A 25,762-nucleotide genomic window follows, 5' to 3' on the forward strand; every position below is an offset into this window, starting at 1 on the left:
CATGAGACAAACAGTGCATTGCAAGGAAAGTCTCATACATCATTGACAAACTCTGTATGCTTATGATTACACTGTCAGAGCTCTTCTTCAGTAATGCATGAAAACAAGAGAAAAGCCCTCCAGAGACAGAGGGCTTCAATTATTTACACACATGAAAGAATAAAGAGTTTGCTATTCTCACATAACTAGCAAGTCTCAACTCCACAGACAAATTTCCCTGGGTAGCTGAGTAAATTGGTGATTCTTGTCATGGCAGTGACACTGGTTCATTCCACACTGTTTGAGACACTTAAACTAAGCCTCACCCAGAGCCAGAAGGTGAAGGTTACCTGTCCTCCCACCAATACAGATTCCACTGTCTTGTCTTTTGGGTACTTTTCCCCTCTCCTTGCCTTCTAAGTGTAAACAGCATCAGCCATAAAGGATTTAGAAATTTCAAGTAACTGAAAACAGACACAGGCTTTGAAGTTTATGGCAGCTATAATTTAACAAAAATTCAAAATATATTTTTCTGACATATTTTAAAAAACAGTTTAAAAAAATATTTGCCCAGATCAGATAAGAATTATTTAAAAGCACAATTATCATGGAGCAATCTTCAAAAGTGACATTTCAAAACATTTTTTCTATTACAGTAAAGGTCATGGTTCTAACATGTTTTCAAATACAGGCTTAACTTCAAATATTAATCAAGAAAACACTGAGTAGCAACATTTACTCCTCAGAAATCTACACATCTCCCAAGGTCAGTCCTGACCCATTGCCACCCTCACTTATTTTTGCACATTCAAATGTATTAACACAGGACTAAGAGAATTAAAGCTGGTGGAGAACAGAGCAGAAATATTATCAGAGGAGAAAGAAAACAGGGACATTTCCACAACCAGAACTGCAGACTTACTGGTAACATTATCTGTATTTTTGCCTTCCACACTGAGCTGGAGGCAGTAAAAGCCAAACCTCCCACTACCACCAGCTCAGTCTGTACTTGCACTGTATATAGCTGACCTTCCCCTGTCCTTCAAAAACATTAAAATTCAAATCAAGTTCTACCATTAGAGTATGCCCACAGTGAATTCCACTCAGTAACTCTTACCCCATCTCACAAAGTGGAGTAATTATCAGAACTATGTAAAAACTAATTAACTTCTATTAATATAGAGATTTGTGAAAAAAAATAAGAACATAAAAAACCAAGATCCAAGACAATATTCAACAGTAACTAACCAGATGTTAATTAAGCCCTTTAAATCAGCATTTTGTTTTGTGCCTGCACAACCAATACACAGGCAACATCCTTACACAATCTGTCTTCTAGCTGGGATCCTCCACAAGCACTGACAGCCTTGATTGAGTATAGTCCTTGCTTCTGTCACACTGAATGATCTTGCTGTTATCTAATTTTATTTTATTGATTTCTTCTTCTTGGCTTGCTTTTTGGACATGGCACCTAGAGCTGAAATGCTCTCTGATGTCTGAGGCAAGAGTAGTTTTCCAGACTGTGTTGGGTACTTGGTTTTCATAAGGACTTTAAACAGTGGCTGGGACAACATATGTTTCAGTTGTTTTTTCATCCCCTTCAGCATCTTTTGCTTCTGGCTTTCTTCTTGCTCACTAGCTTTTCTTCCTTGGGGCAGAAATCAAAGATACAGAATGTTACAACAAGAAATAAACTTGCATTGCAGGTGTTTGTTAGACCTGATAAGGGCAGATGCTGACCCCAGCTTTCTCTCTCTAACAAGGTCACTCAACCCCCAGTCATCTGTGACATTTTCAGATCACCCAGGCTGTTCACCAGATAATAATATCAAGAAGAATCCTGACTACTGAGAAACCACAGTTAAGGCCTGAACTGAGGAGAAAAATGAAATCAAGCTTGCTGTAAGGTAAAATTGAAAGCAAATTACTAAATCTTTTGTAACTGTGTAAGAGGCACTTCACTTATGGCACGAACGACTGGGAGTTTAATTGGGCTCCAACAAGGCACACAAGAATTAGAGACTGAGTACACTTTAAAGCATAAACCTGGCAAGTTTCTGGGTGGCAATTACAAAGTCTTTCACTTGAGAGTTACAACTTACTTGGACTGGATGTGCTATTTGGAAACTCATTCCAAAACACAGCATACTCAGATTATGTCAAAACAAGACAGCAGAGTGCTAATTATCTGAAAGCACTCCTGAACAATGCAGACAGAGATGGTTAATGTTTGCTTGCTGCTTGAGAAGCAGCTAGTCCAGGCATGAATAAAGACATTAATCTAAACATGTTTCAAAATAAAGGCATTGGCATACTTAGCATCTAACAGGTTAGTGCCAGACTAATCTGAAGTGACTTCTGCAGCAACCCTATTCAGCCTGCCTTCAAAGAACAGGTGGGAAATCATACCTACAGCTCCTGAAATATGAACACACAATGGGGCATTTTACAGTGCATCTAAGCTTTGCAAAATTTCATGGCATTGAACTAATAGCCACTTGCAGTTGTACAACCCTACAAATTCTCTCAGCTACAGCCTGAAAAATATTTAATTTTAAAAATGTAAGAAATTATTTACTTCTAACAAACCACCAAAAACCTCATCATTTTCAATATATGTATCGGCCACTTAGCCCACACAGCTCAACCTACTTAAGGCTCACATAATATTTAGTGTTCCCTAGCACTTCCTGCTTGTTCCCACACAGAGCTGTCAGGCTCCTGTCCTGATGCCTGACTACAAGAGAGTGGGAGAGAGAAGCAGAAGTGTGGAAATAGCCTTCTCTATGACAAGAGGGGACAAGACTCAAATCAGGACATACTGGGCTGCTTAGATTATTCTGAAATGTTTGCCAGAAGCTCACCAATTCTGGTCCTACAACATGCAGACTTGTCAGAACAGTCACACTTTGCTTCCTCAGCTCCAGCTGCACAACCATCCTGAAAACAGCACTAACACCACGCACCAACAACACTCCTTTCATTCCCCCCAACTTCTGCCCTGAAGCTTTTGAAGCTTCTCTGCCATGGTGAGGCTTCTTCTGGACACCAGCACTATGGGCCCTACTGAGCATATCCATGGAAAAAACATTTTCTACTTGCCCATCAACATGTCATCATCAAGATCCATCTCAAGAGCCTCTGCAGCTTGCTGGAGCCAGGAGTTGTGTTGCTTTGCCCGACTGTTGAAAAATTCTGCCTTCTCAATCTGCCTTGCCAAGTTCATCCGTTCCTGCAATGAAAGTACATTTAGACATTATGATCAGGTTAAAATGTGGGGTACTTCAGCAGAGTGTTTGAGAGCATGCACTGCAGTGCATCTGGGGTGCAGAGACACTTTTGTTCCCTACTCACATCCCACCTAATAAACACATCATCATTCACTAGCGTTTTCCTTCCTTAGATCCATGATAGAATCTGACTTCTTAAACATCTCAACTACTAAACATACCTGAATGTTAGCTCAACTTTCTATGAATGAATCATTATAAACACTTGAGAGACATCAAGAACAAACCATGATTCAGACACCAATCATTTCCAAGTTACATACTTATATAGTACAGCTTGATCTCAGAGTTATTAGTCTCAGCAGTAAGGAGCAGCAGTACTTTCATTCCACTCTGAAGAAAGTAAACTCCTGCAGGCCATATGGAAGGAACAGATCATATCTTCAGGAATGCACCTGGATCTTGTTTAGGCACAGGACAGAATGTCCTGTCCTTCTTCCCAGCTGCACACAGGTGGAACAAAGATGTCCAGCAAACTTAACCTGACCTGCAGGCTTCCAGCTGGGCCAAACAAATAACTAATTCTCTGTGGAAAGAAAATCTGCACTAACAGCAATTATGAACCAACTAGAAGCAAGTTCTGCTCTTTGGAATGTGCCTGAAGTTGCATAAAGCAAAACCATGCAGGAATCAGAATAGTGCTGCACAGTAACAGCAGCAGCCAGGACTGCCAGGGTAATTACTGCAGAGAAAGACTAACACTCGCAGTGGACTACTGAGTCAGTCACTTGTTAGATCATTACAAGAAATTTAAAGCAACCTTTTCCATCTCTGTAAAATTTAAGTCCTCTTTAAATCTATCCTAGTTCAACAATTCTTTTCCTCTCAAGTGAAACCCCTTCAAACTTTTCCTGAACTTGAATGAAGGCATGCAAAAGAAGAGAAGGAGTGTGCCGACAGGACAGACAAAGAACCAGCAGCACTATTAGTCCCAACTACATTGACTTTGTGGTTAAACCCAGGACAAAGCATAAACAAGATAGGACTGTTGCAAGGGCTTATGAGGCTACAATTACAGAGATCTCTTCTGGGGAGAGGAGCACTATTACAGATAGAGATGGTGACAAGAAAAAGAAAGTGTAGAAACAACATTTATTTGCCCATTAATTGACAGAGCATGGTAAGAGCCAACAACTACTCATCAAGAAACACAGAAGGAACCTCTGAAGCAACACTCTTCAAAATAACAGATTTCTCTCAGTAACTAGTAACATTTAGTGGGTGGAAGGGACAATGGGGGAGATAGGGGTGGGAATCAGATTCTCTTCATTACTACCAAGAGGAAAAAAAAAGAATCCGTGGAAGCATCTATTTGATTTCCTTTCCTCTTTCAGAAAGCTGCATCCCTGAAAGGAATACCCTATTTGCAGCAAGCCTGGGTTTTGAAGATTCCTGTCATTATTCCCAAGTATTGCTGCTGCCACTGGGGTAGACCCCGGGCTCAGTCCAATCCAAGTAGGTAAGCCTGAATCAAAATACCATGAGGAAGACACCTGCTGCATTATCTGACTGCTTGCACTCTTCCCTGTTTTCAATGACTGTGCAATATTCAGACATTTCTACCCCAGCAGGATTCCTTTAAAATCTAGTATTTAAATATGTCCCATTTGTGTATGACTGACCATCCAAACTGCTAAGACAATGCTGAGACATGAAATAGTCTCTTATTAAAGAAGTAGAAAATCTGCAATGGCTAGCTGGATGCTTTCTTAAACACACTGTTTTGTAAATTCTAACCATTGTGTATCTTGTGAGCTAGTGGCTGAATCATCTTTAAAATGAGCAATAACCTAGGAAAGGGAAACACAGTTTGACAGGAAACACAGTTTGACTCCTTGGCAGCTGTGGCCTCACAGTACAAAAACTTTTAGAAAAGCAGACAACTCACAACTTCAGATGGGAAGAGGCAGGTGAAGATCACTGAATATCCCTGAACCTGCTACTGTTCTCTAGTCTGTTCCTAACATAAGAGGCTTCAAACAATGTATTTAGCAGAGACATCCCAGCTGCACAGCCACAAAACATATCCACTTCCCTGTACTGTTTCTGGAAAAACATAAGTGATGTTTATGTTTGAACAACTTTCTTGGGCCATTTATTGATGAGAAATCGTAGATATTGCTAAAAAAATATAAAGTGCAATTAACTTAATTTTCTAATCCAGATCCTCAAGAGTAAATTTCATCTGAAACCTGGAAAAAACGCGACAGGCAATATTATATCAAAAATATAATTAAGTGATATAAATATAACATTGATATTGATATAATATAACAGGCAAATTTATATCAATAATATAAATAAGGAAGCAACTACTCAGGCTGAAAAAAAAAAAGTTATTTCTTTACCTTAATAGAAGTCATGCACTTGGCATCAACTGGGAAAAATGGCAGCTCTTCACTCTTCTCCAATGTTTTATAGATTTTCCGAAAGTTGATCAAGTCCTCGGGGCCAATCAGCAGCAGGCTGAGGCCCTCGTGGGCAGCTCGGGCCGTGCGGCCGCTCCTGTGCACGTAGAGCTCCGAGGTGCGAGGCACCTGCGGGAAGCCAGAGAACCCAAATTTTATGTGTCTTTAGAGAACGGTTATAAGGCTGAGTAATTTGACACCTTTGGATATCAAAGGTAAGCAAAAAGCAAGGAGGATCATATCTATTATGTCATTTCTGATACATAATCACACATTCATAAAATGCTACCTACAGTCACTGCAGAAATGAGATCTTTAAGTACAAAGCACTATGGACAGTTGAATGATTTAATCTCTGTACTTGGGACTATACTATATATGGGTCCAAGAATTACAGCTTTACTGTGTTCAGGATTTGGATTAGCAAAAACTTCTATCAAACCAGAATAGTAAAAGGAAAAATATTAAACATGCTTAACCTGGTAGTGGATGACATGCTGGACATTAGGAATATCAAGACCACGAGCTGCAACATCTGTTGTCAGGAGGACACAGCTGAGAAAGTGACAAAATTTAATGAATGTAAAATTGAAGAGCAAAAAATTTGCCAAGGAACATAAAACACAGCAACCAAGAATTCTACCACAGCAGTAAGAAATAAGTTTATACTGTATTATCTGTAGGACATATGCATTCTGTTTGCCCTTACAGAAACGATTCCCAATTTGCCTCAATAACAATAACAGAAACAATAATTCTTAAAGTAAAATTTAAAATGCAAGTGTTGCCTTCAGCAGGTCTATTCTGTTTTCAATAAATAAATGCACTACCTTGCTGGATCCTGTTTTCCTATGTTTTTCTTCTCTCTAAGTTCACAAGAATGCTAGAAAAAATTGCTATTCAATGAGGAAGGGGAGATATGTGCCCCTGCATTACTTTTCAGTGCACTGTCTAGGTTCTAAAGAATTTCTTTAGCTTGCTACAACCCCACCATCAACAACACAGTTGATCCTCTGGCAGTACATGTTATTAAAAGTTTCACCAGTTGAGAAAAATCACATTATTAACATTATCTACATAAATAACAGGTTTTTGGGGGTGAAGTATCTTTTACTTTTTATATTTGAGTAACTTGTACTCAAATATACTCTCAGTAAATTAAAACCTAGAAATAAAGGGGGAGTTCTGTTCTAACAATTACTATTTCTCTTTATTGTTAGACAAAATGAACTACTCAAAGAAGTTGTTCTTTTATATAAGAAGTCTCTACAGAGACACCAGTCTCCCCAGGATATGGAACAGTTTGTTTTAAAAACATCTCCCACCAACTGAAATGAGTAGCTTTCAGGTAACAGAAATTTGTTAAGATTTTATGGCATCTGACTGCATACTCTATTGCTACAAGGTTCAAAGCAGAAATAACAACAGAAAATTCTACAGCTTGCAATCTGCACAAGGCCATGAGAGATGGTCTCATAAATTTCTTTCCTGCCTTGAAAATCTGCAGTCTCTGAAAACACTTCACCTGACCTATGCAAATGCTATCAATACATTTGCCAAGGGATGCTGCAGCTCCATCACAGCAATTCAACCTTGTTCTCCATGCCTGGATCTATTAACAAGGTACAAACTCCCAGACAGCACACAGCAGTTCACAGCAGGACTCAACTGTGAGGCTTCTGCACTATGGAAGTAATGACACTAAAAATCTCCTCCCAAAGGCCAAGCCAAAGACACCCCAAACAATGTTTCCTACAATGGTAGGATGGGTCTGCTTGGGTAAGCCCTGGTTGCCCACTACTGCTGAAAGGCACAAATGCTATTCTTCTGCATTGCTCAAAGATTCTTCAACCCTCAAGATACTGATTTATATAATTAAACCTGCAAATAAGCAATAAGTGGTTTTCTGATGGTTTAGGGAGATTCAATAACTTACAGAGGATCAAATGAGCTCCAGAGCCAAGACCTGGGCAGAGCTGTGCAGGACAGTTCTAAAATAATGTCGGAAAACAAATCAAGTGACAGCTCCTTCAGCATGAACAAGCTCCCAGACCACAGGCTCTAGTGGACCTCAGGAGATCTCTAGAAAAATCTCTTCAAAACAGGGTGAGCTGCAAGACTGGACCAGGTTGCTCAGGGCTTTTATCCAACTGAGCCTCAAAAAACTCCAAGACAAGCAGCCTGTTCCCAGGCTCAACTGTCCTCACAGAGAAAAAACTCTCTCATATCCAGCCTGAATCTCTTATTTCAACTTGCACCCATTACCCCTCATCCTCCCATCAAGCACCACTCTGAAAAGCCTGGCTCCATCTTCTGGATAACCTTCTCTTATGGTGCCAGAGGGCTGCCACTAGCTCCCCACAAAATACTTTTCCTAGATAATACAAACACCCAGTCCCTTCAGCCTCTTCTCTTGCAGAGCCAGTGCTTCTTGAGTATCTTGGTGGCCCTTCCACTGAACTTGCTCCAGTTCATCACCTTAACTGTGAAACCTCATCCTTAATCATTAATATCTTGGGCTCATGAACAGGGGACTCCTATCCTCAGTGAACTTCCCCAACCTGCTCCTACTCTAACAGAGTTGTTTCCCCTCACCACCACCCTACATGAAATTTCTTTTTTTCTCTACTAGGAAGTTGAAAATCAACTCACCTCTCTCGCTCAGCAAACCTTTCCAGGTTTTTCAGCCTTTGCTTTTGGTGCATGTTGGCATGCAAAGGAAGAGGATCACAATTTAAGATTGTGAGGAGAGAACTGAGGCGTTTTACACAGTCTATGCTGTTTGCAAAGACCATGGTTCTTCCTGGATACTGGAGAAGAAAGTAATAGAGATAATAGTCCTTCTCATTTGTGTTACAGTGGATTCTAGTTTCTGTCAGTGTCTCAACAGTAGCCTCTTTCCTTGTTAAGTCTATTACTTTGGGTTTGCCCTTTATTCCTACTTTTTCCATTAACAATTCTAGTTTGGTCTTCTTGTCCATCTTTTTAGCATTCTTTTTTTGTAAAACTCTTGCAGGGGTCTGATGGACTAAAGTCAAAGTGGCAGAAAAAACAAAAGTCTGTCGTCGAGGGTTATACTGTGAATCATTTAAGATTTCCAGCAACTGAGACAGCTCTAAGAAGTGACCTTTCTCAACCATTCGGTCTGCTTCATCAATCACAAGGCACCTGTCAAGTAGAAAACACACAGTAAAAATACACTTGTGCATCTAAATACAAACCTGATACATTTAAGAACAACTTTTCCTGCTAAACATATAAAGGATGTTATGCATATAAAACCAAAAGGAACACCAGGTATGCTGGAGCAGCTACAGTAGCCTTCTGCATTTTTGTGAAGAATCAGTTTTTTACTACTGCCTTTAACTGACATATCCCTCCATCAAAATAACCAATGTGCATTTCAATAAAACACTGACACAGAAATAGGTGACCTTGTGTAGTCTAAATTATTTAATCTGTCAGTAAACCTAACCAGTATGCAGGGCTGCCCAGTTCAGTATCCAGCAGTCATCTGAAAAGGCCCCTTCACCTGAGCTGACGAAGGTTTGAAAGATGTGGGTGTCTCTCTTTAACCAACTCCCACAGACGGCCTGGGGTTGCAATTACAATTTCTGGCTTTCGATTCAGCACACGTTCTTGCTTCTGTGCAGCCATGCCTCCTACTAGGATTGCAGTCTTAATGCCTAGAACATATAAATAACAGATTTTATTCCACTCATTTACCAGTGAATGTTTTTATATATATCTGCTTCATGAAGTGTTTTAAACAGTCTACATCACAACTTTCAACAAGCATTTTGGCCAGGAAACTTCAGGGGTTTTATGTAACACTGAGCATACAGAAATGCACTCAATTTTACAGAAGAATTCTCATTATAGTTAGATGCCAAGAATTAGTGCACCGGTGTTTCAACAGCATGAAGAATCACATCCATAGCTGTTAGTTTTGTTTACACAAATTTCTGAGTCTTCTGTTTTCTCAATTATATTTGCATGAACAAACATATTCCTGTTAAGAATAACCAGAAGATCCTTTCAAGAATAAGACTGAGAAACTGAGAAATGCTTGTCTTGCTAAATAGCTGCTCATTTGCTATGGAATAATCCTACAAAGTATGCTCTCACCCAATTACTGATTCTTGCACAGTAGCACAGACCTCGTTAGCTTTAAGTAGATTGCAGAGGTACTGAAAGGAGTTTATCTTTGGAAGCAGACTCCACACATGGCTTATTTCACCCTATTTCTTCAAAGAACACACTGGCCCCTGATAAATTCAATGCTACTGTGCAAGACCCTTACAATATTCCAGCTTCCACTGATCTCTCTTCTGGACTACTTGTGAAACACTTCAGCAGTTTTTTTCCCCAAAGTGAGTTTGAGGCAATGAAAAGTCCACACCAAAATATTGCCTCTCCTGCTGCAGCAACTATATTATCACTTGGGCAGCAGATTTTTATACATAAATAGTACTGCTCCTATCAGAACTGTATGACATAAATTGATTATTTCAGCCTAGCAGTTAAAATAAGCCTTGTAATCAGATGCAGACTGAGGAGCACAGCAGGACATACAGACACCAAAGAAAGATGGGCTTAAAAGTAGTGTGTTGCACTACATAACCTCTTTAATAAATAAACAATTACTGGTACCGGAGAAGTACAGAGAATTGGGAAAAACTCTCTGTCTTCAACATGTCCTCACTCATTCACTTAACAGATGTACTGACTTCTGGTTTGGAAAGGAAAGGAAGAGGGGAGAACTGCTTTTGTCAGGCATGTTATTTAGTAACACTTCTGTGGCTTGACTGCTGCAGGAGATAAACCAGACAATCCAGCAATGCTATCTACCCTAAATATTTATGGCCATAACTTTTTTTTTATTAGACAGAACAAAGTTATACATATACAGTATATACAAAGATTGATATACTTGTTAAAAATGAAATTATATATATATATATATATATAATGAAATTATTAATTATATAGAGCCTACATTACCCAAAACTAGAAGAAGGTTATCTGTCGCCAGGTATCTATTACTGATTCTGTGTTGTGAGAGCATGAATCAATACCTCTTTGAAGGAAGACACATTTTAAAGCAAAATAGCTCACATTAACTGCTTACCTCGATGAGCATCTCACTGAAGAATCTCCATGCATTTCTCACACATCAGTGGTTAAAACTCTAACCCCTCAAAAGTTATACTAATTTTATGATTTTATGGAAGGAAGTGCAGCACACATGCTGGCTCAACACCAATGCCAAGATCCAAACACAGTCTAATCTGGCTGTGGAACATGGCCTCTGGGATTTACATACCTGTAAACTTTGCAACTGCATCAATGTGGTGCTTTACTTGTACAGCTAATTCTCTTGTAGGAGTAAGGACCAGTCCTAAAAGAGGTCTGTTTTTATCGGAGCCAACAGTGAGTGTCTCGTCATTGGAATCAAATTCAACATTTTCCAGCACCTTCACACAGCCTGTTGTGAAAGATGCATCATCTTCATCTCCGCTATCTTCAACCTGCTGATGGGTTAGTTTTTCTGCTTCATCCTCATTTTCCCATCTTGGTTCATCATGATGCTGATGGGACTCTTTAGAAACACTGTCATTTCTGGTTGTTGAGTTATTTGATTTTTGCCACTGCAGCACAGAGTGAATCATTGGAATTGCAAAGGCAAGCGTTTTGCCGCTTCCTAAAAAAAAACAAACAAGAATAATAACACAGACTGACAAGTCATTTATTTGAAAAGATGAGAAAAGCAACAGCCAATCACACACTGTTCTTAAAACACAGCATTGTAACAGATGCAAACTCATGATCTTTAGAAGACCAGAAACTTGCAGCAGTAGCATCTTTTCTCCTGTTCCCTTTATACATCTCCATTCCCCTGTTCCTGGGGAACAGGTATTTTTCCAATCTCTAACAGGTCAGGCATATTTATTTGTTCTTAAAGTGTTTTTAAAAAGCTGCAGTTGCAGTCAAGATATTTTTAAAGAATTGTATGCCCATAAGGAGAATACCATGCCCTAATTGAACGTTCTAATCAACATTCTCCAAATAAAGCAATAGCAAATGAGGCCAAGGACAAACTGGAATGCACTTGAAGGATTATTAGCTTCCATCTTCAATTTATAGTACTGTATTTACAATTTGCTAAGATACTGTATTTTGAAACACTCCATTGTCTAATTTCCTGATCTAGCACTGGGTCACATTTTTACAATCAGAATACACACATCTAATTTAAAAGAGAGAATCCACTTTGGAGAGACAGGGCTTGTCAAAAACAAGTTTAATTGCAAGAGTTCACTGTACTAACTGCAAGTTACATCCCTGCCACATATTCCCTTCTGAACTATCTGTCAGTAATAAAGACTTTAGGAAAAGCCTGGTAGCACATCCACCCCAGTTAAGCTTTTCAGATGTAGCAATTCACTAAACATGAAAGCAGCATCCAGAGTACAATACACTATTACACCATGCCTGTAATAGGCCACTGCTGGAAAACAGTCCTCTGGAAATCTCATCTCAATTCCTTCCATATCAAAAAGCTGTAAAGGTTTGCCAATTCAGCAACACAGAATTTTGCCTGTTTAAGGGGAGAACCTTAATATGAGTTAATACAGATAAGCCCAGTGTCATCATCCTGACCAGTGTTGCTGCAAAGTCTGGTATCCACTTACTCACCTTTCTGCATGGCTGGGAGGTATTTTATGACTTCTGCCTGCACTTGAAGTGGAAAATGTTTATAACCTGTATTTAGAGCACTTATACAATAAGGTTCTGGTAATACAGAATATCTGTTTTTAAGGTGAAAAGCACTGCTGATTTTGAATTAAATGTAATTAATGCAGTTTGCTGGTGCAAATGTCAGTACTGCACCCAGACAGATTATGGCTGTGATAATCAGGGCTATTCTACAGGCAATAGATTCAACCACAAATTAAACAAATTATCACCTCACAGGACATGTTATCTTTATAACACACAAACCACATACCACAGACATGCATGCAAAACTACGAGGAAGGAATATATTGGTACTACAGTTCAAGCCAATTTGTGCTCTTTTAAGCAGTTTCATATTGTATAATTTCACATAGATTTAGCTCCTTAACCAGAAACTTCACTGGTTCTACACAGTAATGAACAGCAAGGGTTAGACCCAGTGCAAACCCAAGTCTTGACATTCCCTTTGTCTGATCTGCACATGGATCTACTGCCATATCAAAATCTTCCCAGTCTTCCCAATGTTGCTACTAGAAAATATTAGTTATTTAGTTCTTTACTAGTTCTTTAACTCTGCATATTCCTCCCTCAGGCCCAATGTTAAGAGGTGCTGCAGGATGCAGAAGAAAAGAACTAGAGTTTCAACCTCTCCCAACTGCAGCACCTCCTTACAGGCAATTGTTCAGATCTCCCAAGTTTCTACAGGAACATGATGATCCGATGGACTCTCTGGGGAGAATTTGGATTTTACTCATGAAAGAATAAATGAGCAAAACACATTCCTACTACCTCAGGGTTATGCAAAATTATAAAGCAACAACATAGCCTGCCAACAACCATGCATGCCATTCTGCAGCTAGAGAGGAATTTGCTTACCAGCACTGCCAAAATGGCACTTTTTTGCAGTACAAAAACATCATTTAAATTTTCAGTTCCATTTTTAAAAACACTCCCTGTGGGGCTTTCTAATCTTACTAAAGCTAATAGCATCAACGCAGCTTCTAATTAAAATAAAAATGCAAATGACTGCATATCTTATTAGTTACTATACCTTCTTGCTGGAGAGCAGTAAATGACTTTACAGAGAAGCAGTGAGATAAAGCAACTGGAACAAATGAAGACAGTCTAAAGGAAGCTTTTAAACCAAGGCAACTTCCAATTGTACTTCCTATCTCTAGGTGTTTTAGGGAAAAAATGTTGCTAAAGACAAAACTTCAAAGGTATGAACTGCAAAGTTTGAGGGAACACAATGTTCTGAGACTTCATAGCATTAAGTAAACAAGAAGCTATTACAAATTTCATGAAGGCTAGCAACACTGAAAGCATGAGCTGAGCACAAGATGGATGTGAATCTACCTCTCAAACCATTAATGCAATAACTCATTTTAAGCAGGGAGAAGGGCTGCTGACAACAAATGGGCAAAGCCGGGGGACAGAGCACAGGGTGGGCACGTTTTGCTCTGAGTAGGACCTGGGTCATATTCACACTTAACACTGTGCCCAGGGTTCATTCACTGCTCCACGCTAGCATGAATTATCTCCACAGATTGTGTTTGGCTGCTGCAGAAATGACCCTGCTTGCTTCATTAATACTCTGCCTTTTGCAGAGTATCACCTTACCATTCCCAAAACAGGAAGCAGTTTGAGAAACAGGAAAAGAGACTTCTGCCAAAAGCACAGAAACTCATTGAGGCTTCAAAGCTTTGCATGCTTTGTAAAGATGGGAACGTTCACATGTTTACAAACATGTAAGTTCACAAGCATGTAAGTTCCCATGCTTACAAACACGTAAGTTTCAAAGTTTTAACACTCTATTAATACTCTGGATATGTAAAAGACAAAAGCTCTTTTATAATACAGAAAAGCTGCTTCTTCTGCATATAAAACCTTGCAGCCATGGGCTACATTTTAAGGAGAGAAAGGGATACTCCAGCATACAGGATCAGCTGAACAGACTTGTACCTGTTTCTGCAGCACCAAGAACGTCCATATTATCCCGGATGGCAGAAGGCAAGGCTAAGGCTTGGATAGGAGTTGGAGCACTAAACCCCAGGGAGCTCAAGGCCTGCAGCACTGGCTCAGGTACAAACAGGTCTTTCCATGCAGACACATCAGCTTTTTGATCAGTTGAGGCAGAAAAAACTTCTGTTGTCCAGTTTTTGACTTTTTTAGAAGTAGCTACTGATGGAAGGGCTTCCTGTGCTTGAAAAGCCTTGTTTTTAGGCACCTTCTTTTTCTTCTTCCTTGGAGTGTCTCTTCTGCTTGATATGCTCTCAGTCACATGTCCATGGTCTTCACAATTAGCTTCTTCTTTGATTATTTCATTACACTTTGCCTCTTTATCAACCAGCACATCAATTTCTGCTGCATTAGGAGTATTGCCTTTATCTGTTTGGCTTCTCAAATCTTTGTTTTTCTTTTTCTTTTTTGGAGGAACAACAGGTTCTTCCACCTCTTCACTGCCTTCTTCAGAAGCACTCTCAGCTTTTCTCTTCTTCTCTTTTACTTTCCCCACTTTGGAAGAACTGACTAGCTTGTACTCTGTGAGTTCCTCCAAGCACACTATATCTCGAAACTCCTCCTCAGCAAACAGATTGGGGTCGATCGGCACGGTTTTCCATTCTCCTACTACTTCAATGCCTTTTCGCTTCAATTTAAAGGAAGATCTAAATCTCCCTCCTTTTCTGGCCTTCATTTTTTACCTAAAAAAGAAACCGAGGGAGAAAAAAAAGGCCTTCAAATACAAAGAATGGAGACCACATTGATATTCACGCAAATGAGAATACATGGAATAGTTATATTACTTCTTTTTTAGATATATCAATAACACAACTTAAATATAACTTCGAGCTAATATATATATAGCTAAAATACAACTTAAACGACAATATAACTAAATACAACAGGCAGGCCAGGCCTACTGCGTCCCTCCTGGAACACCTCCGGAGATAAAAGCAGGACCGCTGGATAAATCCCCTCACCAGGCCGCACAGCGCTCCCAGCCCTGCCCGCCCCGGGAAGCACCGGAGCCGCGGCGGGGCCCAGCACGGCCTCCGCCGCCACACGCGGCAGCTCCGGGCGCCTGCTCCCCCCGTCCCGCCCAGCGCTTACCGCGCTCAGGAGCTCCGGGACGGAGAGGGATGGAGAGGGACACAGGGACACCCAACAGGCCTTGTCCAGGCCCGGCGTTCCGCTACCGCCGCTGCGCCCCGCGTGCGCCCCTGGGCGCCGCCATTGCCGCGTGACGTCACCCGGTGCGTGACGTCAGTGCGCGGCGCCGGCCGGGTGCGGTCCAGAGGGGGGCGTGAGCTGCCCGGGAATCCTGCTCGGGGTCAGCGACACTGCCGCAACACCGGGATTTGTTACTCACGCTTGCTTGGGTGTGCGTGTGGTGCTGTTTTTAATGCCTTCTACAGGCAGAGTTACGTGTTGTAAATAGCTGCAGGGAAGGAGCGAACGCCACCGAGGTCACAGCAAGGGTCTTTTTTCCTCTTGTGTCACCCATGCTCTTGGCAGCCGGATCCTGTCGTAGGAAGAGCTCAGCATAAATAAGAATGGAAGGGTTTTTTTCTTCTAAAAGGTCGGCTGATGTTCAGAAGAGCGTCTTGCTATGAGACGGGGAGAGTGAGTTAAAAACCAGGAGCTTTGTAGGTGATAGAGACTGGTTCAAGTACAATTACAACAGTTATAATTATTTTTTCTGATTGGTATTTGCAGGTCTTTCCTGGGTCTGTGAGAAGATGGGAAACCAGAGGATTGTTTTCTCTACTTTTTTTTTCTTTTAAATGTTTTAAGGCCAAGGACAGAAATAAGCATATTAAATGTTTTCAATGACATTTTCAGTTCCAGGTAGTCATCATTAATGACTTAGCAATGCACAATATGAGGAGTTTCTCCCAATTCATATTCCATGAGCAAGGCTAAAGAGCTTTTGATGCTTGGTCCTGATGTTCTGTATGAGATGAGTTTAAATCAGTGACAGTCAGGAAGTGAGTTCAGGGAGCAGGGACTCCCCTGTAATTCATTTATGGTGTAGTTCATGTAAAATATGTCAGTGTCGTTTATTAATAATCTAATTATTACAGCAGTATTAAGTTTATTTTTTGGCACTACTTAGTGTTAGAATTTTTCCTGGGCTTGTCTGGACAAAAATATGTACACACCCTTGAGTTTACTTGCTTGTAAACATGTCTCAAATACTTAGAAATTCCCTCAAAAATGTGTAAAATAATACTCTTCCCACACAGAAATGCCAGAGCAATGTGCCTGTGGAGATGGAGACAGTGCTGCTGGGTTTTGTGTGTAGAACAGATGCCAGTGAGTAAATTGCTCTTTCTCTGGCAGAGAGGACATGTTGCAGGAGTTTTCCTGGTGAGGGGATTTTGGCAGAGAGGGGAAGGTCAGGCTGCCAGTCAGGAGGGAGCAGTATCACTTGTGCCACCACAGGGAGCATTGCTGCCCTGTGAGCTGAGGCAGTGACTTTGGCACGTGGCAAAAACCCCTAGGCTCAGCTCTGGGGCACTTAGAGAATTCAGTTTTTTCAGAAGACTCCCCCTTCTTGGTGTGCATGGTTTACATGTTGTACATGGTACCTTATACAGCCATCAAACCTTATTGATGTAGTGCTGAGCTGGAGGCAGCAATGGCCAACAGGACTGTCTCACTGACAGGAGCTGGGACTGCATCCTCATGCCAGCCTTAAGGAAGGCTCCCAGCACTCTTCATGCATTCCTTCATTAAAAGTACCTTTCCTTAAAGGTTGTTTAGATTCAAAAGAAGTGACAAAAAAGCTTCTTGACAATATTTTTCATTTTCTCTCTTCTTATTTACTGCATGTAAGCAAAAATAAATTTGCAGAAGCAAAAGAAGTAGATTACCCTGAAATTCTGGTGTGGTTGACTTAACACTGACACTGAATAAAAATAATGAGAAAGCTTTCTCTTTCTGTTATTTCATAACAGGTAAGAAGTGTTCTTACCTGTTATTCCTAGGTATAATTACATGTCCTTTTGTAGTTGTAGAATTTCCAGCTTTGTCCTGAAAGAAAGATTTAATATGGACATGATTTGCCATATTATGTTGAATTATGCTTTCTAGTGTAGTTGTGGACATGTTTTTACGGCAGAAAGGGGTACTCTGATTTTTTCTGTAAGAACTCATGTGAGGGGTGCAGCTGATTTTCTTCTAGAGCAGTACTGAGCTCTATATTCTGGACTGAGGGACTGAATTGCAGGCCCTAAATCTCACTTTGAAAGAAGGGACATGCCTGTTTGTAATGAGCAATAGCTTCAGAACAGCCAGCACAGACATGGTAACTTTCTCTGTTTGGTTATTTGAGTTGCTTTGAAATGGGATAACCAAGGGAACTAAAAATTTGCTCAGTATTACAGTAACAATAATCTTGCTAAGCCTTTGTAGCATTAATCTTTCTGAGCCTTTGTGACCTGAAAGAGGCCCAGCTTTGGTATGTTGTGACAAGGCTTTGTCAATGAGAAGTTCACCTTCATGTCTAACAGCTGTTAAACTCCTGGTAAATACAATTCCATAACCAACACTGCAGAGTGAGTTCTTAGTAAAACTATAAATGGCAAATGAAACAGGTCTGCTTTACCCCCCTAGGGCTTCTTTAGATCAACAGTTCTTTAAATACCAGGAAATTGTGAATTGAAGATAATAACCTGTATTAATAAGTCATTTGTTTGCATAACTCATGTCAGTACATGCATATTTTGTTATTTTATCAATAGTTTCCAAGGTATTTAAGCCAGTATGTCTTGAGAGCCCAAGAGAACTTGAAGGGTTTGATGTCCTCATTACAGAACTTCACCTGGTAACAGATCCTGTTCTTCCCAGCTGTAAATTTACATTCCTGCAGATCAGTAGCCCAGGGATGGTGGTTTGGTCCCTACTGTGCAGTATTACATAATAGATATTATATATTTTTTCAATTCATATTTTAGTTTTTTATAAAATATGGAAGAATTATCCTAAAGAAGTGTAAGCTAGAGAATGTTTTGACCAGTACCTTTAATTTTGGGATTCGTGTAGCTGAATTCAGCACCAGGAACAGTTGAATGTGCATGTCAGCAGCTGATGTAGGCTTTCACTTAGTAATCAAATTCTTTGGTTTCTCTCTCTCTCTTTTTTTTTTTTTTCTCTCTTGCAGGAGAGAGTATGTCAGTATGTGCTTAATTACTGATTTTGATAGCTGCTTCTGCTAACAAAGGAGTGTCACTGTACTGTGACTTATATTAATACTCACAGTGCACTGTACACCTGAAGAACATGCAGCTGCTGGACAGTGGGGGACCTGATGCCTCCTGTGCTTTGCAGACTGTAAAATTTGCTTTTCTCTCTTTTCTGTCATGCAGCCAGATCAGGCTTGTTGTCCTGGTCCTGAAGTGGCAAGGTAAAGCCTTGGTTCTTGGGCTTAAGGCCTTTGTTGTCATTTTCAGAAGTTCTGGAATATTGTTCTAGCATAGCACCATGGAAAAAATAACTATTGTCAAACCTCATTTGAAAATATATACCCCTTTGCCTGTGCTGCCTTTTTTTACTTTTTCTCTGTTTGTTCTTCCAACTTCACAAATGCATTTCTTACTTTTGTCAAGCATCATGCTCTCCTTCAGAGAATGTGTTCATAAAGCCAGGAGAACAAGTATGAGATTTAAGAGTACTGGCATGCTTAACTCTAGTTCTAGTGGCAAAGACTTTTTCAAGTACAGATTTATAAAGGTGAAGATTTTTCTGTGTGATTGAAGAATAGCAAAGACAACTCCATTTAATATGAGAGAAACATTTGGAATGGTTGCAATTGCAGTCAGATGCAGTAGATACTTCAGAATGTATCTTCAAGGGAAGAATGCTAAAGGAAGTTATGAAGATAACAGGAAATTAAATAAAAGTCAGTATTGGTTAACCAAGGGGAAATGGGAAATCAGGCCATGTCCCTTAAGAGGGTAACTGGTTTTCTGGGCAGAGAAATAAAGTGCATGTAATCTTGGACAACCTCAAAATATTCTTCATAGGGGAAAAAGGAATAGGACAGAACTTCAAGGGGAATGAAGTTGGCTAAAGAGGAAGGGAAATGTATGTTTCCTTTGGCATAGCACATTGGTGTGCATATTGATAGATTAACCTATCAGCTATATGGAGTTTGCTTGAGTTTCTTAAAGTCTTGTGGACTAATCTTATTTAATGAATAACTGTGATACAGTATTAAATTTGCTGATGACACAGTTATTAATACAGAGGGGAATTATGATATCAAGGCCGATTGAAAGGACCTTGAGGACCATTATAATTGGATGAATTGTATTATCCAAAGTACAGCACTATTCAGCTAAGGTTAATCCTGAGAATGTATACCATTAAGATGGGACTTAATTAATTTTAGGTCACTGTGGATGACAGTAGTAATTGACTACAAGATTAACTGTGAGCCGCCAATGTAGTATATTTGGTAAACTAACTCTTGTACAGATATTCATTCTTTGCAAGAGGCATTATTTCCCAGATATTTTTTATTTTCAATACTGTATTCTGATCACCTTAATTCAAGAGAGGTGAAGTCAAACTGCAGCAGATGCCAAGGGAACTGCTAGGATGGGCAGGAGAATGAAGAGCCTGTTTTAGGACTGAAAACTAAATTCTGAGTTTAGCTTATTTAATCCAGGATGAGAGCAGATATGACTGCAGTCTTTACATACCAGGAAAAGAAGAATAAAGGACACTAACATATGAAAAAACTTGGTAAACTCACCAACAGTAATTTTATGTAGGAAATCTTAAGTTTCTATGACAACTAATGAGTAAAGAATACTTGAAGACAAAAAGTTGTTAGTTTTAATATAATATTTGACATGAGTGTGACAGTGTTCATGGTTGTCATAGCAAGGAACTGGACTCATCAGCTTCCTCTTATGAACATGGTAGAGCCAGTTTTTACAATAGAAAATCATTCATTTAAACTTTGTAAAGTAGTTGGGTATTAGGTCCTACTGCCAGGTCAAAAAATCATACAAATAGCTGGAAGATTTGAAGAAAAACAACACTTTCTGTTTTCTCTGTTGTTATTCTATCTTTTTGCATGTGCTTTTAACTACTTTTGGACAGAGGGCAGCAGATTAGACACTGTAGGAATACATTCCTAGTTCTCAGAGAAAGGGTGAGCACAATGACTGTGATCTTGCAGACTTTATATGTTACATAAAAATAAATTTAAGGATCTTTTCTGTGTTCTCGTAAAATAATCTATTTAATTTTTTAGATCTTTTTGGTGGGAACTAAGTTACAGGAAAGAATATGGGAGACCAGGCTACAGATGAAAGCACATGGAACACAATTCAGTGCTTTTCCCTTTATAACCCACTTATTTATATAGCTGTTACAATGCGATGACCAAAATGCAAAAGAACAATCAAAATTTTTCTGCAAATGACAATAGTGAAATGAAGCAACAGTTTCTTAGCAACAACGGGAAAATACACTAAATAATATCTTTTTCCTACTGAGGTTTGTGTGTGCTACATTCCAAGCAGTGTTCTGAAGTAGATTAATATTTTTGACCATGTTTCTTTTATATTATTCTTGTTACAGGTTTGCCTTGACACAGAGATTTCCTGAAAAGCCACTGTTCATGGCTACATTTTTACTTGGAGTACAAATAGAATAAAAACAACCTTGTTTTGTAAGGCTAAGGGATTAGATTGAACATCAAAACTGCATTTTTTAAGAGTCTGGTGGACTGTAAAAACCAATTTCAGTCAGAGGTCACTCATTTGGAAATGGTGAGCAACAGCTGCTGCAGCTTTGGCTGTCTCTCAGTGGTGGCAAACAGACAAAATTCTGAATTGAACTTCTGCACAGTTCAGGTGCTGAGTCCTGAGCAGAATTGTAATTACACAGTGCATAACCTACATTGTGTGCATTATGAAGTGGTATTTATTTTTTCTTTGGACTGTTAAATTAGGGAAAATGAGAAATGAAGAATGAGTTCCTTTTTATGGGTTTTTTGTTTTTTTTCCCAACATAATTAAAAAATACTTTGCTGAATTTTTCCTTCTTTTTTGGTTTGGCTATTGCATGAGAAATCTGACTCTTAATCAGGAGCATATACATTTTGCCTGGAAGCATTTCTTGGCATGTCTTTCTATATCCCCCAAACCAGTTCCTCAGCTCCTTCATATTTCAGCTGATTCAGGCATTGCAATACATTCTGAGACTTCACAAGTTTTCAATTTCTCTGTGAATTATTTGATTTACTGGTAGATTCTTTTGGTACATGTAACAGATATGGTAAGAAAAACAGCTTTTTCAGAGCAGTTTCCAAAAGGCAGACACCTCACTGCTGGGTAGCAAAGAAGAATTCTGCATCTGTCCAACCTGACAAATCACTTCACCCCAGAATCCTGAGGTAGAGTCAGAGTACCTAAAGAAAACTTCAGATACAAAGTCCTTCTACGTATGTTGTCTTGGTTTTTTTTTTTTTTTTTTTTTTTTTTTATCTTCACCTGCATTGAATTTAGAGCTCATTGCTTTAGAAGGCAGGAATAATACTCTTTCCTTCCACTAGGTAAGTATGGGTACCACTTCCCCAGGTGCTCTGCAGTTGTCTTCCTCAAGAAAGGATTATTCAAATAAAAAGCCTGGTACTGTCTTTCCAAGGTTACACAGCTCCTGTGTTAAAATGAAGGCTCCAATTCACTCTGAATTTCATTAAAGCAGCATGAAATAGCTCTTGATTCTAATACAATGGCTATGACAAGGTTGGAATGAAGCTGAGAGTAGAGTTTATTTAAGAGAAGAGAGGAGTGGAAAAGGGAGGAGCTGAAAGCAGCAGCAGTGGAAGGGAAGTCATATGTGACTTTAGTTACAGATGAGAATGAGAGACCACTTGCCTGCAGGTTTACTATCAGAGGGGATTCATTTTTATTTATGTGGTTTTGGAACAAAATATGCAAGCTTTATGTTTTCTGTCAAATGTATGGGTCAAAATGAGATATGTTTATATTTAATCTAATTCCTTCTGTGTTCTTTATTCTAGTCCAGTACTATATTTAGTGGAAAAAAAATCTTTTTTCTTAATTCTGTTTTTCATATTTCCAGGATATTTGTAGATATCTTTGACATATCTACAGATTTTAAATTTAATGGGAATCATTTCTGCTCAGTGTTTCCTGGACTGAGTTAGAAGGACAGTTTTTTAAAGGCAGTAAGGAAGAGATGTTTTTCTAAATGTTTACACATTTATAAAAAACTCTCTTCCTTAGTGGCTTACAAAGTTTATAATAAATGTTATAAAATACAACATGAGTAATCAGCCTAATTGCATATTTAAACTCTGTATTATTCAGTCTATAAAACTGAATTCTGGAATTCCTTGTTTGAAAACTGCATTGAGTTCCTAGTTCAAGGCATTCAGAAGAAAATACCTTTGATTTCAGAAGATATCTATGATTCATGAGAACTACTTGCAAGGTGAAATAACCACAGATTGGCTGTGAAAGAACTTGCAAAAGGATTTTCCTAACTAACTGTGTTTGGGATTTCAATATGTTTTCCTAATACTTATCACTGGCAGAAGCCTGCATGCCAGGATTTTATATTTGAGGAAGGAACATTGTCTAAAACTCTTTTTTTATTTCCTCTCGTAGAGCTAGTTCCTTACCAACTCCGAGAGGACTTAGGTTCAGTTGCAGCTATTTATTGTATTTTCTGGTTAATGATGCTCCCTGGTTAAAACGATTTTACAAAGGAGATGTTCAAAAAAGTGTTTCTTATTTTAATTCATCATCATCCCTTGAAAATTCCAAATGGTTTTAGTTTTCTATTACATAACACTTTAATTATGTATATGTGTATTGGATTAGATTTTTCTGCTAATAATTCTGTTGTACATTTGAAATTAATGGAGATCCTCTAATTTTTAATGTTTTACTGGTTTGTCCAAGCACAGGATTTGGCCTAACTGGTAGACAGATAAGTAACACATAGGGGACAATGTTTATTTTTTGCTAGATAAAAGCTGAGGTGCTTTCCGGTCACAGAATAAAAATTAATAAAATTCTGGGTAAAATACCACAGAGTATCATATAATCTTTATGACTGCTGGAATTTTAATCTTTTATCAACAAAACTGACTTGGTCACATGGGCATTTTCCAAGGATAAAAAACCATCGCACCCCCTCAAACAAGCCCTTGTGAAATATTTACAGGTGTCATGGTGTGGTGCTCGCACAATGCCAGTGCCCCCATGAAAATATATGCTCTCTGGTGTCTGCTGTGAGATGTGACCAGGAATAAGCAAAGCAGGCCCCCCCTTAGAAATAAAGAAAAGAAAACTTTATTAACTAAACTACAACTCTAATTAACAAGAAACACACAGGGAAAATGAAAGCTTTCCAAAAATGTTTCCTCCTCCCCCCACCAAATTTCCAATACATCTATCCTCCAAATCACCAACTCTCAGTCCATCACCACCCTTCAGACAATCAATTCTCAGTTCATCAAGAGGAGAGGAGTCCTTCTTGTGCCATAGGCTTCCCCTGGAAACACAGCTGAAACCTCGTGTGTTTCCGTGTCACTCGCGGCACTGCCCAGAGAACATCTGCCATCGTGACCTCTTCCTTCCATGTCCAGTGCTCTCACCACTGCACATGGACCAGAGCTGCTTCTAGGGTTGTCCTTTTAAGGATGCTTTGTCCCGTTCCAAAAAGAGCACAGTCTCACCTTTGGGACACCTGTCCCCTTCAAATTTCATCCCTTGGGGCCGAGGGGTCTCAACACTGAACCCTCTTGGCTCTGAGCCATTGCCTCCCCCTGGATGCAGTCTCTGTGTCACAAGGAACATGGTTCTGTCCATGGCTATAACAAGAAGAGTCTAGTTAAGGCCACTCCATCATCTCTTCCCACCTAAGATTCTTCTCTACTCCTCTGACATCTTTCACTTGCCCAGACCTTCACACTTGCACATTTCCTTCTTCCATTTCATCTCTATCTCTCTTCTAGGAAAGGTTAATGTTCTGCAAAAGTTTTCATTGTCCAAAAAAGGGTTAAAAACTCGGGCTCTGCCTGCTCAGGAACTCGGACACCTCGCTACCCCCCCTTTCTTCTCCTTCTCGGCTGTGCTGCCGGCACATGTTATCAAGTTTCCAGGTAGCACAGTCCCAAGCACAGGCTCTACTCTCTCTCTCTCCTGGGGGGGCGCTGCCCCTCTGGTGCTTCTCCCACCCTTCCATCCTCGGGGGACCTCTTCACTTCCCATCTCTGTCCAAAGCCCCGGCCTACCTCACCCGGCCGCATGGCTTCCCCGCCCCACCCAGCAGCAGCAGCTGGACAGGGGAGAGACCCGAACTCTTTCCTCACTGGAACCCAAGAGAGCTTCCCCCGCCGTGCTCTGCTTTTAACCCCTGTGTTCTCAGAGGCATATCCATGTTCCCAGTGGCCACACAAGGTGCCAATACCACATCCCAGAAAACTTACTTCTTCTCAAACCATGACAACAGGTTTTCTAATTTCTGGTTTGAGTGTGACTGATGTGTTCATATAACCATTGCAAAGTCCACTGTCTAGAGGTCTGGTGAATTACTTATGTCAGTAAATGCTGAGTCTAACTCTGTATGATGATTCTTGTCCTGCATGCATTTTGCATCACTTACCCACCCCAAAAGAAGCTCTCTTACTAAGTTTTTAAAGATTATCCATGCTTATTTGTATATGAATCAGAGGTAATTAGGATACTTTTATTTTGAAAAAAGCACTCTCCCTTTAGCCCCCAAGGCATTCCACATTTGTGAGCCGAAATGGTTAAGGCATCCAAGGCCTAACTGCACATATCAGGAAAACTATTCCTGTTGGAATCTGTGCTGCTGCTGTGTGACTGGTGTGTAACCTGGGTATAGAATGCAAAAGGTGAAGAGTAAGAATTTATGAAGAGTGCAAGTGCTATCTTCGTCAGAGTTTTAGTTTTCTGCCAAAGAAGTATTTTTTTTTTAAGCATTAATATAAAAGTGTTCATTGGGGGAGGAACCTGGTTTGGACTTTTCATTAAAAACAGCACTTGTTTTCACTTTCCCCGGTGTAATTCTGCTTTGACACAGCGGTGAGACGGGTGACACTGGTGGGGGTCCCAGTGCCGCTGGCGCCCCCCAGGGGAGGGGTGGAGGAGCAGCGGCCGCGGCGCTGTCGCCCTGCGAGGGGAAGCCCCCGGGACCGCACCACGGCGGCCGGGCAGCCCCGCGGGGCCGGGCGCTGAGGGGGCCGGGCAGCCCCGCGGGGCCGGGCGCTGAGGGGGCCGGGCAGCCCCGCGGGGCCGGGCGCTGAGGGGGCCGGGCAGCCCCGCG

The 25,762-nt window shown here is 40.2% G+C and overlaps 1 protein-coding gene across 1 annotated transcript; it reads right to left on the reverse strand.

The window, feature by feature from the left end:
- Nucleotides 1–461: 461 nt before the first annotated feature.
- DDX24 (DEAD-box helicase 24) lies at nt 462–15,658 on the reverse strand. The gene is made up of 9 exons (XM_066551767.1): nt 15,530–15,658; nt 14,381–15,120; nt 11,004–11,381; nt 9,210–9,363; nt 8,330–8,845; nt 6,157–6,232; nt 5,618–5,806; nt 3,082–3,211; nt 462–1,627 (listed from the first exon to the last, which is right to left on the reverse strand). The coding sequence occupies exons 2-9, from the start codon at nt 15,111–15,113 to the stop codon at nt 1,404–1,406; spliced, it is 2,400 nt and encodes a 799-aa protein (XP_066407864.1). The 5' UTR covers nt 15,114–15,120; nt 15,530–15,658; the 3' UTR covers nt 462–1,403.
- Nucleotides 15,659–25,762: the final 10,104 nt, after the last annotated feature.

The sequence above is a fragment of the Molothrus aeneus genome, chromosome 6, assembly GCF_037042795.1.
Source record: "Molothrus aeneus isolate 106 chromosome 6, BPBGC_Maene_1.0, whole genome shotgun sequence".
In the NCBI taxonomy this organism is placed as follows: domain Eukaryota; kingdom Metazoa; phylum Chordata; class Aves; order Passeriformes; family Icteridae; genus Molothrus; species Molothrus aeneus.